At 36.2% G+C, this 16,761-nt stretch overlaps 1 protein-coding gene across 3 annotated transcripts in view; it reads left to right on the plus strand.

Annotated features, from left to right (window-relative positions):
- Positions 1 to 597: 597 nt before the first annotated feature.
- LOC109050146 (TBC1 domain family member 22B-like) overlaps positions 598 to 16,761 on the plus strand; it is a 40,206-nt gene continuing 24,042 nt past the window's right edge. The window contains exons 1-8 of one of the 3 annotated variants that reach the window (XM_042761759.1): positions 598 to 902; positions 5,159 to 5,215; positions 5,492 to 5,847; positions 6,533 to 6,700; positions 9,390 to 9,460; positions 11,675 to 11,803; positions 13,766 to 13,831; positions 15,478 to 15,592. In XM_042761759.1, coding sequence (XP_042617693.1) covers positions 847 to 902; positions 5,159 to 5,215; positions 5,492 to 5,847; positions 6,533 to 6,700; positions 9,390 to 9,460; positions 11,675 to 11,803; positions 13,766 to 13,831; positions 15,478 to 15,592 — 1,018 coding nt within the window. In that variant the 5' untranslated portion in view covers positions 598 to 846. The remainder of the gene's footprint in view (positions 903 to 5,158; positions 5,216 to 5,491; positions 5,848 to 6,532; positions 6,701 to 9,389; positions 9,461 to 11,674; positions 11,804 to 13,765; positions 13,832 to 15,477; positions 15,593 to 16,761) is intronic. The other 2 variants (XM_042761756.1, XM_042761758.1) reach the window with 2 other exon arrangements.

Here is a 16,761-nt window from a genome sequence, read left to right on the forward strand (position 1 = left end):
AATTGGGGAACTGCGTAATGACACTTTCACCAATGCATTATAATTCATAATTGTTAAAAAGAGACTTAATCACGTTTATTTAATGTGGAAAAATAAACAATGGCATTATTTGTGAAACATTTATTCATCATAGCATTATTTGGTGTACTGTTTTTCATTTATGCCCATTAAAAAAAAAAAAAAAAAAAAAAAATCTATGTTTCCAAATTAAATGATTTATCATATCTGTATCGCAGCAATCTAATGAGTATGTAATGAGAATAATCATTTGGAATAATGGAAATTAAAACAAACGTCAAAAGAGGGGCGATACAAAGTTCTGGAACTTTGGTAGCAGGAATTTGTGGAACTTTTGGAATGCAGATACGAGAGCATTCTGTTAATGTATCAATCATGCGATAATAATTATTTTTCTGGATCTTCTGTATTACACTGCTGTCCTCTTTATGTTCTACAGTAGGCTATATTGTGTTGTTCTGTACATTATAAGGCGTGTGCATTTTTCAAAACATCATTTCTAAATATCTAAATATATAACTAAAAATACGCGTCTTCGTCTACTGAAACGCAACCCCCATTGGTCCGTTCCCATGCACCTGTTCGTCATTTCAACCAATCACAGCGCGACCTCAAGCACCTCCAATATGGCGACGTCCATCCAGAACCGCTGTAGGCACATCCTGTGTTGAAAAGAAACCCCTCAATAACTTATCGAAACAAAGTAAGACACATGCGGCAATACAACTAATAATATCGTTTTCGCCGTTGGATATCTGCACATGTCGGTTGACGGCGTGGTGTTCGCTTTCATGGCTGTTTGTGAATGAAATTGGGCGTCCTCTCGCCATGGCCACCGACAACAGGATTCATTTCTGGAAGAGAAACCCAAAGGTTCCCGGAAGGTGAGTTTAATTAATTATTTCCTCTTTGACGTAGGTTTAAGTGCGTTGTTTTGTACTCAGAAGGCGTTTTATGCTAATGTATCGACTCTGACCAGCTGCTTTGTTTACTAGACACCATGGCTATGTGTCAAAACATAGTGAGCTGTCTATCTTGACAACATGCTGGTTATACTGGATATACTGGACGTTCGCTGCGTTTTTGCTCATGTTGTAAAGATCAAAATTAAGATTATTTGTGCATAATACGAAACCGCTGTTGTGGTGTCCAGTTGTGGCCATATGGAAGCGAAGCTAGTGTTGCTCTTTGTGAACCCTTACTAGGTATAACATTGTAATCATAGTTATCACCGAAAGGCTTTATTGTTACTGATATAACACTGTGGTAACTTGGGTTTTAGCTGCTGTTTTAATCAAACAACAAAAAGCTTTTTAAACTGTATGACCTGATCATAATTTGTTATGATGTTACAGTAATAATTCTGTACTATGCAATGCTATCTATGCACTAATCAGTGCTTACCATGGTAATTTTTGTAAAGGAAAGACAACTGCTTACATAAGCATTGGTTTTTGATGTTTTCAAAACAGTATTTAATTAAATAATATTTGAACTTGTTAAAGCTGTCATCTAGGTTGGTTCAGTTTGTCCGTGCTGGGCCTTTTGTTTAGCCTGGACAGAGTTTGCTGAGTGTGCTTCATTGCGGGTTGTTTGGATTTTCATGGTCGCAGACAGAATCAGTTCATCTGACTGTGTGAACGCAAGCTTGTGATGACTGGACAGTTTCCAGTAGATCAGATTATATATCGGGCCTTGTGTAATTTTGCAAAAGAGGAACTCTCATGCAGTCAGTTTGGACGATTTTCTGCGTAAGTGCTGCTGGTGCACAGCGGTCACAGAAATTCACTTTTTTTCTGTAAGAGGTAATGTAAATACGATGGAATTGATTTTCAGGGGCATTTTAATGACTTTTTAATGGGGGAATATTGATTTCCAACCATGTTAAAATACAGTGTTTTATATGTTTTTGTCCACTAGTTTAATTTTAGTCTTTTAAACATATATTAGCCTGAGTTGTATTCATGGAAGTTGTCATCATTAAAGTTAAAGTTACAGATCATTTGCTGTTATCTCAATTTTTTATTTTAAAACCGTATTTTAAAATACAACAGCCATTCCAGTCCAATGTGTTTTTTTTTTTATTTTATGTATTGTATAAAAACATTCACCTGACAAAAAAACTTTCATAGGAATTTTTTTTAAAATTTTCGTTAAATTTAGTATGGCATCTAACCTGAATAAGGTTTAAATGCAGCTCAGGAAACATTTCTTATATATATATATATATATATATATATATATATATATATATATATATATATATATATATATATATATATATATATATATATATATATATATATATTTGTACATTATAAATGTTTTTCTTTTTAATAAATCAATATTTTAGATCAAATTAATTTTTGGATCAGTCTGTTTTTAAATCAAATTAATCTGTCCTTGTTGAATAAAAGTGTCACGTTTTCTTTAAAAAAAAAAAATCCACGGACCCTAAAATTTTTAAATGTAGTGTAATAAAAAGAAACTAAATAATAATAATAATAATAATAATAATAATAATAATAATAATAATAATAATATGGTGATGTTGTCTCACGTTCTTTTTTTCTTTCTCTCTTTTTAAATAATTACAAATTCCTGAACTTTAATGCCTTATCCATTGACAAAAAAGTCATGCTTTTTTTTGGGAAGCAATTCTCTTTTTTTTATCAGTTCTTTTTTTCTGAAAATTGAAATGTGATCTAGTTTTCATGGTCTCATACCTTTAGAAAATTGCTGTATGAGCATTGCACAATGAAGGTGATATTAGAAATGGATGGGATTCCCCTCTGTGATGGGAAAGATGAACAGGTTGAGCTGAAGCAGCCGTTATTGTTTGGGTGTGGTTGTGATTTCAGACTGTTTGAGTTGCTTGTTCGGGTGAATTGGCAGCATTTGAAGGACGCGCAGTGGGTGTGATCTGGCTGTAACATGAGAGGATGAGAGGTGTGGCCTCTTTCCCACCATTGATCTCATTTAACAGAAAGGACAGAGCATGCAAAAGTGATACTAGATGCCACCAAACAACCTTGGTGTCATCCTAGTCAAAATAACATGACCTACAGCTGTAGAAAGGGACACAAAAAGGTGTTCATTCACAGAGTATGTCTTCATGTTAGTTGATAACTGAATTATAGACCTGTTTGATTCATTATAACAGCATGTTAATGAAATTCTCAATGGAAATTACTAATTACATTGACAGTTTTCCCACTCTGTTAGCTTTTGTAAGTAGATTATAGTGTGGAAAAGTCTTTTTTGTGTGTGTGTGTGTGTGTGTGTGTGTGTGTGTGTGTGTGTGTGTGTGTGGCAGAAGGAACAGCATACATTTAAGATAAGGCTGCCCTCCGGGAAACTGCTCGCATACTCAAACACACTCCTTGCTCACAGCCCAATATTTAATGCAAATGCGAGCAGCTTGCTTACATATCTAGAAGTAATTTACCTTTTATTTTCTACACGCATTAAAATTGATGAGCCGTATTTCAGTGGCATTGTGCTTTTGCCAATTATTCTGTGGTCCCATTTGCACATAATGCATTTAGTATTGTGTTGATTTCACCAGAAAAGGGCCTTGTAACAAGCATACTGTTAATTTTCCTTTCAACAATATGACCACACCTATGGCCCTGTGTTGCCCGTAAAAATTCTGCTTAGCACTGCAGTGTTTGAACTTCTCTCGGAATTATGCAAGATATTGCACAGTTAATCACAATAGCCTCTAATATTGTAGAGATTAATATTTATATGTTGTAGTGATGCAGAGGAACCAGCAGTGTGCTTGGCTTTTAATTTGAGATGTATTTTTTGCTGTCAACAAGCACTAGCAAGTCTATTTTCCTGCTCTGGAATTGTTTTAAACTACCTCTGCATCTCCAGATATTTGTTTTTTCATGTGTGTTTCTGACTAGGGCTGGGGGATATATTGAATATTCAGAGTATATTTGCAGTATACAAATGTCATAATGATTTTAATGCAACTTTTCTTTGGTTGTTACTTTTTTCTAGAGGCAGTGTTCAGAATAGCATAATGCATTAATATTCTTACTGTTTCTGCAGTATGTATTATATAATCTGTTCATAGTATGCAACTTTTATGTATGCATTGCTTACATAGAAGACAAATTATTTGCCAAACATCCAAAATAGTAAGCACTCTGTACCTCATAATACAATGTATTTAACTTGACTTTCCATTTCTATGTGACTGCTGTGATTCATGATCTGATTTGATTTCCTTAATGGTGTACACCACTCAGGTTTAAACTTAACCCTAACCAATCCACTTTTGATCAGATTAATGAATCCTTGTGTATAAAAATAGTATCCGTATATATTTTTTTTGAATGGTAGCTAGGGATGCACAATAAATATCGGCTTGATATTTAATGCGCATCTCATCAGTAAAGCCGGTTCTGTAATCAGCGGTAAATCTCTACATGTGTGTGCTTTTACGTGGAGCAACATTTACTACTCAGAGCCATTGTTCACTGACAAGCTGTGCAAAATATGATTGTGGTTTTGTGCAGCTTGTCAGTGAACAACCCACTGTGTAGTAAATGCTGCTCCACGTGAAAGCATGTATGTGTAGAGATTTACCACTGATTACAGAACTGGCTTTACTGACAGGATGCGCATTAAATATTGTGCATTCCTAATGGTAGTGTATGTAATGTAATGTACTATCTGAAACTGTTGCATGGGCTATATTATGTGGAATGCAATAAGTTAGTATTCTGTCATAAAACCATCTGTGTCATTAATCTAGTTTCACTATCCCTCCTATTCTTTTGACTCAGTGACTCAGAAGTATGAGGGCAAAGAAATGTTTTGATAGCATCTCTGATTTAAAGCTTTGCTGTACTTTTATGGTGCCTTTCATCTCATTTTAAAAGTTGATGTTCCCAGTCAACCTTTCTTTACATAGAAAAGTGGCCAGGATATTCCTTAGAGTTGTACCTTTTTTATTCCATTGAACAAGGAAAGTCATACGGTTTTGGAACAGCATGAGGCTGTAAATACGTAAATATTGAGATGTATGTCAGGTACTGTTTTATGAAAAGGCTTAAAAAAGTCAGGATCACCCAGTCCTGTTTCTGACTCTCTTTATAGCACCCATCAGCTTTTTTTTTCTTAGCTTACAGCCAGTATATGGAGCACAGCACCCTCCTCTGGACCCACGCAGACACCGTCTGTAAGTGTTGCTGCTAGCTGTCGACTGTCTGTGGCCAAATCAGCCTTTTGTTTTTCAGTTATTTGTGCTTTACTCTTTATGTTATCTGCCTTTCAGTTGTGGTCTGAATCCATCTGAACATGTTTGAGTGCAAGATTTGCATAAACCTTTTGCAACTTTTTTTTTGTTTTTGTTTATTTGTCTTGCATGATCCTTTCTAACTGTAACCAGCTCATATGTTATAGAGTGTGTGCAATACTGACATTTTCAAAAAGCTCTTTATTGGTTTCCCTATAGATTAAAAGATACTCCAAAGGCCAGCAGTTTGAACTCCAAATCCAAAAAACCTTCCACTTTCCACGAATTTGCTCGGAGCACCAATGATGCATGGGACATTGACGATGAAGAGGATGATGGTATGTTTAGTCTCAAACAGCCCTCATCTTCACCTGTCCAATCACGATCCATGCCTCAAACGCCATGCGTCAAATTCATCAAAGCCCCAGAGGAGACAGAGTCACTGCCCCGCCCACGGGACAGGCAGGAATTTATCAGCACAAACCCTGTTCAAGATCGACTGGATGACGAAAGCGGTCCAGCCAATGGCAGGGTGGTAAAGTCTTGTAGTGACGCCCAGCTGAATGTTAATGCAGGTATGCTGGTAGCTGTTGTTTTTAAGCATTATCTCCATTGTAAGAACATGTAAAATGCATGTAAAACCATCAAGGTGTATCAGATGTGTTTTTTTTCCCGCCTACTTTCACTCTGAGTTGTTGTTTATTATATGGCTGGTGTGGTTGTATAAATTTGTTTTTAACTGTCCAATCACAGACTGCTTCCAAGTAGATACTTTCATTTGAGGTCTAAAATTTTCAGATAAGGGTTGGAAAAACAAGTAACATTTCGGCCATGCCTAACCTTTAAAGAAAGCTAACTTGAGTTTATTATTCTCATTATAATTGAAAGTTTGTGTTGCTCATGTTTCATGAATGAGACCATGGGAAGAGTAATTCTTGTCAAAAAAAAAAAAAAAAAACTAAACAAACTAACAAAAACATTATTTTAAGTTTAATGGACTAATATGACATGACAAAATATTGACTGAATTGAAGGATATTTTGATGAAAAAATTACACTGTAAAAAAACTGTAAAAAAGGGTGTGTGTATATAATATATATCCATATTAAATTATTATTAAATAATTATATTTTTATTTATTTAATAGTACCTATATTAACATATAATCGTATAGAATGTTTTTTATAATTTTAAAAATATTTTTATAAAATATATTTTAATATTAATGCTTAATATTTGTATTTTTCTGTCCTGTTTAGCTCGCAATACCCTGCAGAAACAGCAGTCACTTCCTGTACGGCCCGTCATTCCATTGGTTGCCCGCATTTCAGACCAAAATGCCTCAGGAGCTCCGCCTATGACAGTGAGAGAGAAGACTCGATTGGATAAATTCAAGCAGCTACTTGCAAGTCCCAACACAGACCTGGGTAAGCTTTAAAACAAACAATCAGAGATTTGTGCTAGCATTAAAAGGAAAACAAGGGATAAGGTCTGTTTTAAGCAGATTATAAAAGTGGCCACTTGTGGGTTACTTGTATAAGATATTAAAGCCCATCCATCAGGGACCATCTCAAAACAGAAAACCGCAAAATCCTCACATGTGTTCACACCTCATTTTCTCGCCTGTTTTTCCGCTTCTAGCTGAATCTCTTTGCCAGGTGAGAGATTGTGGGATGGCAGAATGGTTGAAAACCTTCCATGTTTTTACCCTAGTCTTCCTGAGTTCACGCTGAGAGGCCCTTCTGTTCTCCCCACATTCTACAACCAATCGTCTCTTCGAGTGCACCTGCGAGCTGGCGAAACAAAAACAAGTTCTGTGTCTGCCTTCACTCGTTTGTGCCGCTGATGCTATAATGATGCTATCACAGAGACTCACCATTCTTTGCATTATAACTAAGTTTCAGCCTCCGCAGGCTCTGAGCTTTCTGAGCGATAGGCTGAAATCACGCAGGAATGAGAACCATCAGTCATTGGAGGGGAAAATAACACTTATGCACTTCTTTCACAGCGCCTTATGAAAAATGTGCTTGTGATATAGTTGGAGGGGCTTCCCGCCACAGTATTCTGAGTTCATAATAGCTTCTGAGATCTTTCATCATTCTGCTATCATATGACGTTTGGCAGGTGTCCAATACCATTAGTATTTTAGGACCGCTTGGATATCAGTTTCGTGTTTGTTCTAACTCAAAAACGACCCAGGAGCGATCTCACCAGATGTTTCGCAGCAAGTCTTTAAGTTTTCATAGACGTTGTGAAAAGCGGTTTTGCATTCGCTGATCACGATGACCCAGAGGGCTTGGCGAGAGTTTGCAAAAACAATCCTTTAAATGTGGTGTAGACTTCAGCATCTGGACGTATTGATGATATCTGGTCTAATGGCCTCCACCTGCAAAGTAATATTTACTTCATAACAATGACAAAATAAGTAATTGAGAGTGGTGGAGTTGAAAAGAAGAAAAGAAATCAAGGAGCAGACAAAGAGAATTGTTGAAATTCACTGTGATTCATCTGGTTGTCATGACAACAGTTATCTTTGCTCTTTATTGTAAGACTTGAAAGTACAATACAATAGACTTTTATTTCTTTGTAGTGGTTATAGCAAAGGCAGGAGTCATAATTACGATAAGTCGCAGTTTAGCATGTAACTCGTCCTGATTTGTTTACTGATACATCTGCTTTTGTAACTGATTGGAGCCTTGGGGATATTTTGGTTTGGAAACTACCTAGCAACCCCACATAATACCCTAGCAACCGCATAGCAACACATATCGTAGCAAATTTGGCAAGGACACATTTTCTAAAGAAATTAAATTGTAATAAAAAATAAACAATTAGCATACTTTATTGTGGAATTGCTGATTGTTCTTAGAAAATAGTTTTTCTTTGTGACATTTAAATTACCTGTGTTCATTTGTCCAAAGTATTTCAAATCAGTAGCTCCCAAATCTCTAACGTAAAGGGTACTTACAGCATTTTGTTAAATTAATATATTTTTATTCAGAGACATAGTAGAAAATAAACTGCCAAAATAATTTTCTTAATCAGTATTTGTATCTTGTTTTCCAGTCAAACATCCTTAAATCAAAACAATTCACTTGAGAAGCAGAATTGTGTAAAATATAAAAATTATGTATTATTAAACATATATATTATAAAACCTGCTTAATGTGTCTTGAATTAGGTTACTTTTTCTTACCCATCAACAAATATTTTCTCTTCTTTTAAGCATAAATCTATCAAAATTTGAGATTTATACTTCTAACAAGAAACAGACAATGTGAAAAGAAATATAAACTTATTTCAGGATATTTTCCCTGAAAACAAGTCTTGATTTCTTATGCAGTTTTCCTTCTCGAGTAAATATATCTTGTTGTAAGGATGTTTAGAGATTTAACTGGAAAACAAGACACATTCTGATCAAGAAAATAATTTTTATGGTGCATTAGGAGAAAAACAGTATTGTGAAATAATGAAAACCAAGTTCGAACGAGCATAGTTCACATGAGCACCACAGGAAAAACATGACAGCAGGCCACGACACAGATGCTTTTAAGCTGTTTGTCTAAATGTGCTTTCCGAACATCATGTTGACATCCCGACCCATTGCTCCGTCACCTATGAATCGTGAACTTCCCAGCCATTACTTTTAAAATCAATGTGCAGTTATGGCTTGCTGTCTTATTGGAGTTACCGTAATTCAAGGTGGCATGGTTGTGAAAACTGAATGTGTTTGCTAATTAAAAATAATTGTTTATTGATTATGTTGATTGAACTATAAGTTAGAGTGTCACAGGTCCTGTGAACGCCAATGACTGTTGATTTAAAGCATGATTTTCGAGATTTTCTATCACAACATATGAACAAACTCTTATTGCATGTTTTAACTGCTGATTAAGGCTGTGTTCAGTTGTTCGGTCCATATACTTTAATTCCTGCCCCCTCTACATTGTACTTTTGGGTCCAAACTGCAGAATGATTGTGTCATCAAGCTGAGTATTAAAAGCAGCTGTTCACCACTGTAGCTATGAAACAACACCGCAGAAGATGCCAGTTTCACTTTGCTAATAAAGTATTTGTCATTTTGGATTAACTTTGCACTGCGTTTTGTTCATTCAGAGGAGTTACGGAAGCATAGCTGGTCAGGAATCCCTCGTGAAGTTCGGCCAGTCACCTGGAGACTCTTATCGGTAAGTGTTTACTAATACTGTTTATTTCATTTCTATTTTTACATTTTATTTAAACAAACAGCAGTGAGAGGACAAGAAACGATGTGAGAAGAGGAAAGAATTGGACTGAAATATGTTGTGAGCTGAATTTGAACTGACATTGTTCACAGGCCTCTTACCTCTAGGCCACGTTTTCAATTCCTTCCAATATTTTATATTAATATTATTATTATATTATTATTATTATTATATAGTTTAATGTGTGCTATTGATTTGTTTTGGAATATTGGTTTTGCTGAGTTCTTAATGTCAGCAGAATTGTGACCGTCATCATCTCAGAGGGCTAGAGCAGGCTGCTGTATGTGTGCGGATGTTCGGAGATTGCTTTACAAGCCTCATTTACATTTCTGGTGCATGCTTACACAGTCAATAACACACACCTCCGGGCTAAGCTGTACAAGCAAATCCCCACCCCGACCCAGCTCCTCCAAGCTTTTACTGCTTCATGCAATGTTTGCTGGGGGTTTAGAATAATTCCATATGTATAAAGCATCATGTTTGTGTTATGTCACCAAACGTGAGTGTTTCGATTCGAAACAAGTTTTACAGCACACAAACCTCACCAAGACGTTCTCAGGATTGCATTGGAAAGCCTTTTTAAGATCATTTCAGTTTTCAGCATGGGATTTAATAGCCGTTTTTAAAGTTTCGATGGGGCGAATCCATACAAGCGGAGTTTGTGCACTTCTGATTCGCCTGAAGCAACAGACTTGAGCTGCATCGAGTCGAATTCTGAATGTATGTTATCATTTATGTGTTCAAGCGCTCGGCAACTCTGTGTCTGCTCATTAAAACAAGAGTTGAGAAACAATGGGAGGGGAAGGCACTTTTAAAAACTTTTCAGAAACATGATGGAGGGTCATGATAGCGATCTAACTGACAGTTTCACGCCTCCACGTCTGCTCTACAAATAGCCTGCACTTGTTGTCTGCTCCTTAGGGAATCATCTGTAGCCACTAAGTATGTACTAGCACAACTGCATCCTTTCTGTGTGTTAGTTTAGTAGCTACACGATGTTGTGGATCTTTTGAGATCTGAGGTTTGTGTTCTGTATTTTCAAGTGTGTTTCTTAGTGAGTGGTGTTTGCTAAGGCAAGCTCATACTATTATTCATTCTTGAAGCAATTACTTTATGCAATCTGAATTACAAAGTTTTCTTGATGGCAATATAACAGGCAAAGTTTTGCTCTAATGGGCAATATAATGAGCGAAAAAACCCATAGACTTGCATTGAAGTAGGGACCCAAGTTCAATAAATGGATCAAAAGTCACAATAATGAATGATTTATTTATTTACCAAAGATTACAAATAAATGCTGTTCTTCTGACCTTTCGATTCATTAAAGAATCCTATAATACATTATCACGGTTTCCACAAAAAAATATTAATCAGCAAAACTGTATTCAACATTGACAGTAATGAGAAATTATTAATACTGAAAATTCAGCTTTGTTACCACAGAAATAAATTACATTTTAAAATACAGTAAACTAGAAAACAGTTATTTTAAATTGTAATGATATTTCACAATATTATTATGTGTGTTTGTTGTATTTTGATTAAATAAGTGACTTCTTATTCAGCCCATAATTTTTGTCTATTTCGACTTGTAAGCAGTAAGCAAGTACCCAGAACATCCTAGAAACTGCCTAGCAATGCTTTAAAAACCATCAGGACACCTCTGAGCCACCCTAGCATTTAAATGATAATGCACTTTATGCACTTTACTTTTCATTAAAGCACTTTAGTAGGAAAGCATTAGCTAAGAACTTGAGAAATTAGATGGAACTTGTCTGATTTGTTTCTCTTATAAGAAGCCTTTTGAAAAGAAGTGCAATTTGTTTGAGAGGAGCAAAAAAAAAAAGAGGGTTTTGTATAATATGTGTGATATTGTTTTGTGAGGGGTTTTCAAAACATCTGACTTCAGCATGATAAAGAAGGTTGTCTCATTGCATTGATCCAATCTGTAGATTTAAAAAAGCTACATTTGACTTCAGTATTGAACTGGATTAACATACTGCTGTTTTTAATGTCTTTAGTTTGAATTATTTATAGGTTACATTTTAGTTACAGGGCAAGATACAATTGGAAGACATGGAGAAAGTGGGTGTACAACAGTTCTTTTCTGAACGCTGTTAAATTAGCATTTTCTTCTTTCCATGTGCTTTATCTTAGGGCTATCTTCCAGCCAATAGGGAACGAAGGGATCTAGTTCTCCAGAGGAAGAGGGAGGAGTATTTTGGCTTCATCGAGCAGTATTACCACTCCAGAACAGATGAGAATCACAGAGACACATACAGACAGGTAAGACTCAACCCGGCCTGCTTCTGAGTATGTTCTGAATAGAAAAGGGGAAGAGTTGGCTGAAATTGACCAATTCCTTTCTAATCATTTCTACACAATTTCCCAAAGTAAGAGAGCACTTTTACAGTCCACAAGTCTTGCTTACAAAGCAGGCTAGAGGAGTGACTGAACATTCGGCACAGTGTTCCATAATTAAGATCCCAATATTTAACTGTTCCATTACAGTTGTTTGAAGTACATTTAAATATTCAAAGTATTCAGTGTTGTTTAAATGTTGTTTGTCTTGAGATCTTAATGTTTGGTGAGGATGTTTTAGGAAATGATTTGCTGAAAAAAAATTTATTCAAGTTTGTGTACATCATTATATCTAATGTCAATGTACCATCTTGGTGTCCGTTGTCAAACAGGAAATGCATTGTCAAATGCGTGTCGCGAATGCCATCCATAGATATTATGTTGAAAGCAGCCCCAGAATATTTGTTTAAATCCAGGTTGAGTTAGTTGGAAAACATCATACGTAAACCTACTGTCTGTTATGACATGAAAACAGATAATGCATAGGGGATTTTCTGTGGAAAAGGATCTCGTACGATCGTTTGCAAGATAACAGATATTATGTTTTTAAATTCCAAATATTATTTGTTGAATGTCTGTTCGTTTTGCTATTACATGGCTGCATTGCAGTGTTCATACATCCCTCAAAACACATCTGATTCGTTTTTTTTTTAACATGACCGTAAACCTGTTTAATTGGACAGGGCTTCTTTAAGACAGATTGGTTGATTTGGAAAAACCCTGAAAAAAAATTCGGGTCGGTAAAAATCTTATGCTCATCAAGGCTGCATTTAATTGGTCAAAAATACTGTGAAATATTATAACAATGTAAAACAGCTCTTTTCTATTTGAATATATAAAAATGTAAGTTATTCCTGTGATGCAAAGCTGAATTTTCAGCAGCCATTGTACATTTCAGTTTGACTTCATCGTATGAGTCAAAACTTACGTTGTTAGTGAGAAATTTGTTTGTTTTTTTTGTTTCGAAAAATGTTTTTTTTTTTTTTTTTATTTATGGATTTTTTTTTGGTGAATCATTTTTTTAACTAGTATGCTACAGAAGCCGATCTGTTGAGGAACCTCATCCTCTCTGCAGTGAGTCAGTCAAGGTTACACCTGCTTCTAGAAAGCTATAGTAGTAATACACCCAGATTTTGTTCTGCGTGTTATTAATGTGGACGAAGAGGGCCGGGATCAATATTCTTATGGGCTGTAAAACTCAGGTTAATGGTGCAGGACTGGTAGTTGATTGCTATGCGCTGCCTTCTCTCCTCTGTTGTCCGGTTCCTCAGGGCTTGCTGGCTCCCAGCCCCTCATTTCGTCTACTGCAATACAAATCGGACACAGACCTTTAAAAGGATTTATATGGTCGTACAGAACCGCTGGACTGGCCCCTGGCTGTCTGAGCAGAAACACTAAATGACCTTTTAGTGTGGTCACAGTTTGAGAGGGCGAGGAATGGAAGTGAATACGTGAGAACTGCACTTCGGTGGCCTTCAAGTGACCTGCATTACTACAAAGCCATTTCGTCAAATATAAGAAGTAGTAGAAATAGAAAAAGGGGAGGAAAATAACAGAGAACCGGATGAAACAGAAGGGCGGCCACATGTATGTGCGGCTGGATACTGCGCTGTCCGCTTTCCAAGTGAATTCATGCAGGTTTTGTGTGTAGCTTGTTATGGAACCAGATCGATAGCGTGTGCAGTTTGGGCCCTGATGGTTTTTCTCCATTTACTGGAAGGGAAAAGGCACATGTAACTCAATTTAGTGCTTTTGGGCCATATTGATTTAATCTCTTATTTTGTCCCCGGTCACCTGTGTTCCTGACAAGTTGATTCGGTAACTGGTTTGTGTTTGTGTGGGTGTGCATTTGAGCTTACCTGTATACACCTGTGTGTCTTTTCATAGATTCACATCGATATCCCGAGGACGAACCCTTTGATTCCTTTGTTCCAGCAACCACTGGTGCAGGAGGTAGGTGATCTTCTCAGGCGGCAACACCTGAGCCTTGTTTTAAAGCGCACCTGTGACAGACCCACCATAAATCATAAAGATAAGAGAGTGAATCACATGTCCAGGTCACTTTTCACCTTGAAATCAAAAGAAAATAGAATATTTATAATTTTTATTATTTATTTATTTATTGCATTGTGACAGTTGTTTACAAGACGAGCACATTTCGTCACAAGTTATCAGTATTCATTTTGAACTGAGTTTTTCCCCCCATTTTCTCAGTGGTGATTGAGGAAATATAACTTAAAATATAAAATATAATTTGTCTTTCTTTTAACTTTGGGATGAAAAATGATCAAGACAAATTCTTGAAATATTTAATGAGATTCACTTAAAGGTGCTTAAAATATAATTTGTCTTTCTTTTAACTTTATTTGAAAATTCTGTAACAAGTATTAATTTTGAACTAAGGTATATTTAAGAAACATTCTAAGTTAACATATCTTCCGGGTCCGGAATGTCAATCTTTGTTTTGGTTTGTGAAACCCGCCCACTGCCAGTTTACCCAATTGTATTTCGGCACCCTGGGTTGCCAGTTGGCAGAAAACACAGCGTATTTCATTTTGTTCATAATTAAGTGCACTCGTTCCTCTTTGTGTCGTCAATCTGGCAACCTGCGTGTGCATCAAGTCTGAGGAGGAGGGGCTGGGTGAAAAAAAAAAAAACCCTCTCCAATATTTTGAATTTGGACTGCAATACCTAGTTCAACCACTCGGTGTCAATCCAACATACAGCACCTTTAAGAAAAGAGCTTGCTATTCCTTTCCTTATCAGTGTTTATCGCCTCTGTTTATAATCTTTTTTTTTTTTTTTTTTTTTTTTAAAGACAAGCACATTTTGTCATTAAACGATGACTTTTAAGCACATTTTTCTAACAGTTCTCAGGTAAATAATAACTTGATGCAAAATATAATTTGTCTTTCTTTTATGTTGGGGTGGAGTATGACAAGGAGATATTCTTGAAAGGTTTCATGAGATTCACTCAAGAAAAGAGCTTACTATTCCTTTCCTTATCAGTTTATTGTTATGTACTTTTGTTTATATTCATAGTTTTTAGTTTTTAGTCATAGTTTTAGTCTTATATCTTATATAGATATTTTGTCATATACATGTTATGGTATTTTATTTCATTTTACCTAATAAAATGTCATAATTTTAGTTAACAAAATTAACATTTTTATGGAATTCAAATATTCGCACATGTATAAACATTTTATTTTATTTGATCGGATGTATCATCAAAAAAAAAAAAAAAGCATCACTAAAAAAACTTCTCAACTGAATTTTTTTTGTCTGTAATTTCACTGATGATAATCTCTGGTTAGTTGTTGCCAGCATGCCTTAGTTTAACTGAGCTTTGTTTCATTGGATGCTTACCAGCAGGAGGTGCTGTGGTGTTTTTAACGTCGAAGTGTGCAACACTTGTAACCCATAAACCAAAAGGAACTTGCACTTGAAATGCAGCTGCGTTTGGAAATACAAGCCTGTTGTTCTGTCAAGAGTGAATTAAGCAACATCAGTTACCAAAAGTTTGCACAACAATCACAGTTGTAATGAGAAATTAATCATTTTTGTTAATCAGTGAAATGGATTGTCTTGTTTTTCAGGTGTTTGAGCGGATTCTGTTCATCTGGGCCATCCGTCACCCCGCTAGTGGATACGTGCAGGGCATTAATGACCTGGTCACTCCCTTTTTTGTGGTCTTCCTCTCTGAATTTGTGGGTAAGTGTCTAATGACCTTCCACATGGATCACTTGGTCCGCTTGATTGATTATACACCTCTCTGTATGTGTCCTTTTGGTTGAGCACATCAGTTGTGTTTGCTTTGCTAATAGTGCAATGAAGTGTATGATATGCTAGAGCCAGGGAGATGCAGACAGGCCAGTGTCTGACAGATGATCCTTGGGAAATGGTTGTGTAAATGTAAACAAACTGACAATATCCTGTGAAAATGTCAGACACAAAAATACAGAATATCAATTATCTATGAAAGAAACAATGAAAGATAGACAGTGAGAGCGAGAGAGACAAATGGTGAAAGAGGGAGACAGATGGAAAGAGTAGAAGACCGAAACAAAAGGAGATGTGAATAAGATGGGCAGATGGTCAGAGAGAGAGAGAGAGTCAGATAATGTGATGGACAGAAGGATACATGGAGAGAGGGACCTATCTATCTATCTATCTATCTATCTATCTATCTATCTATCTGTCTATCTATCTGTCTGTCTATCTATCTGTCTATCTGTCTATCTATCTGTCTGTCTATCTGTCTGTCTATCTGTCTGTCTATCTGTCTATCTATCTGTCTATCTATCTGTCTGTCTATCTGTCTATCTATCTGTCTATCTATCTGTCTGTCTGTCTCGCTCTATCTGTCATTCTATCTATCTATCGTTCTTTCTATCGTTCTGTCTATCTATCTATCTGTTGTTCTTTTATTATATAGTTCGACATGTCAAACAACCAATCACAGTTCGTTTTTTTTCAGCATTACCTTTAGGGGTGTGGAAATGTCGCCACAATAACAGACCGGTGTGTAAAACTCTCGGACGTATTTTAAAGATTCTGTGCCACGAACTTTAAATATTTCATATACTTTTTCAAAATCCAGTGTTTAGTTGATCCTGATAAGCACTCATCATCACAGTTGTAAACATGGCGGCTTTCTTCTTTTGTGAGGGGGTTTGGCGTCACGACATCTTTGTTTCCAGGCGGAACGTTAAAGAACGCGACACACACGTCACCCGGAAATCCTGTATAATTCAACCAATCTGATGACGACTTCGACACTCCTGAAGTGTTTCCACTTTTGTGTGCCATATGCATCAGACGTTTAGCCAACGGTCCGTGGGCGTGACGTCTGAGGCTGAGACTATTATATAGTTATCTCT

The sequence above is a fragment of the Cyprinus carpio genome, chromosome A8, assembly GCF_018340385.1.
Source record: "Cyprinus carpio isolate SPL01 chromosome A8, ASM1834038v1, whole genome shotgun sequence".
Taxonomy (NCBI): domain Eukaryota; kingdom Metazoa; phylum Chordata; class Actinopteri; order Cypriniformes; family Cyprinidae; genus Cyprinus; species Cyprinus carpio.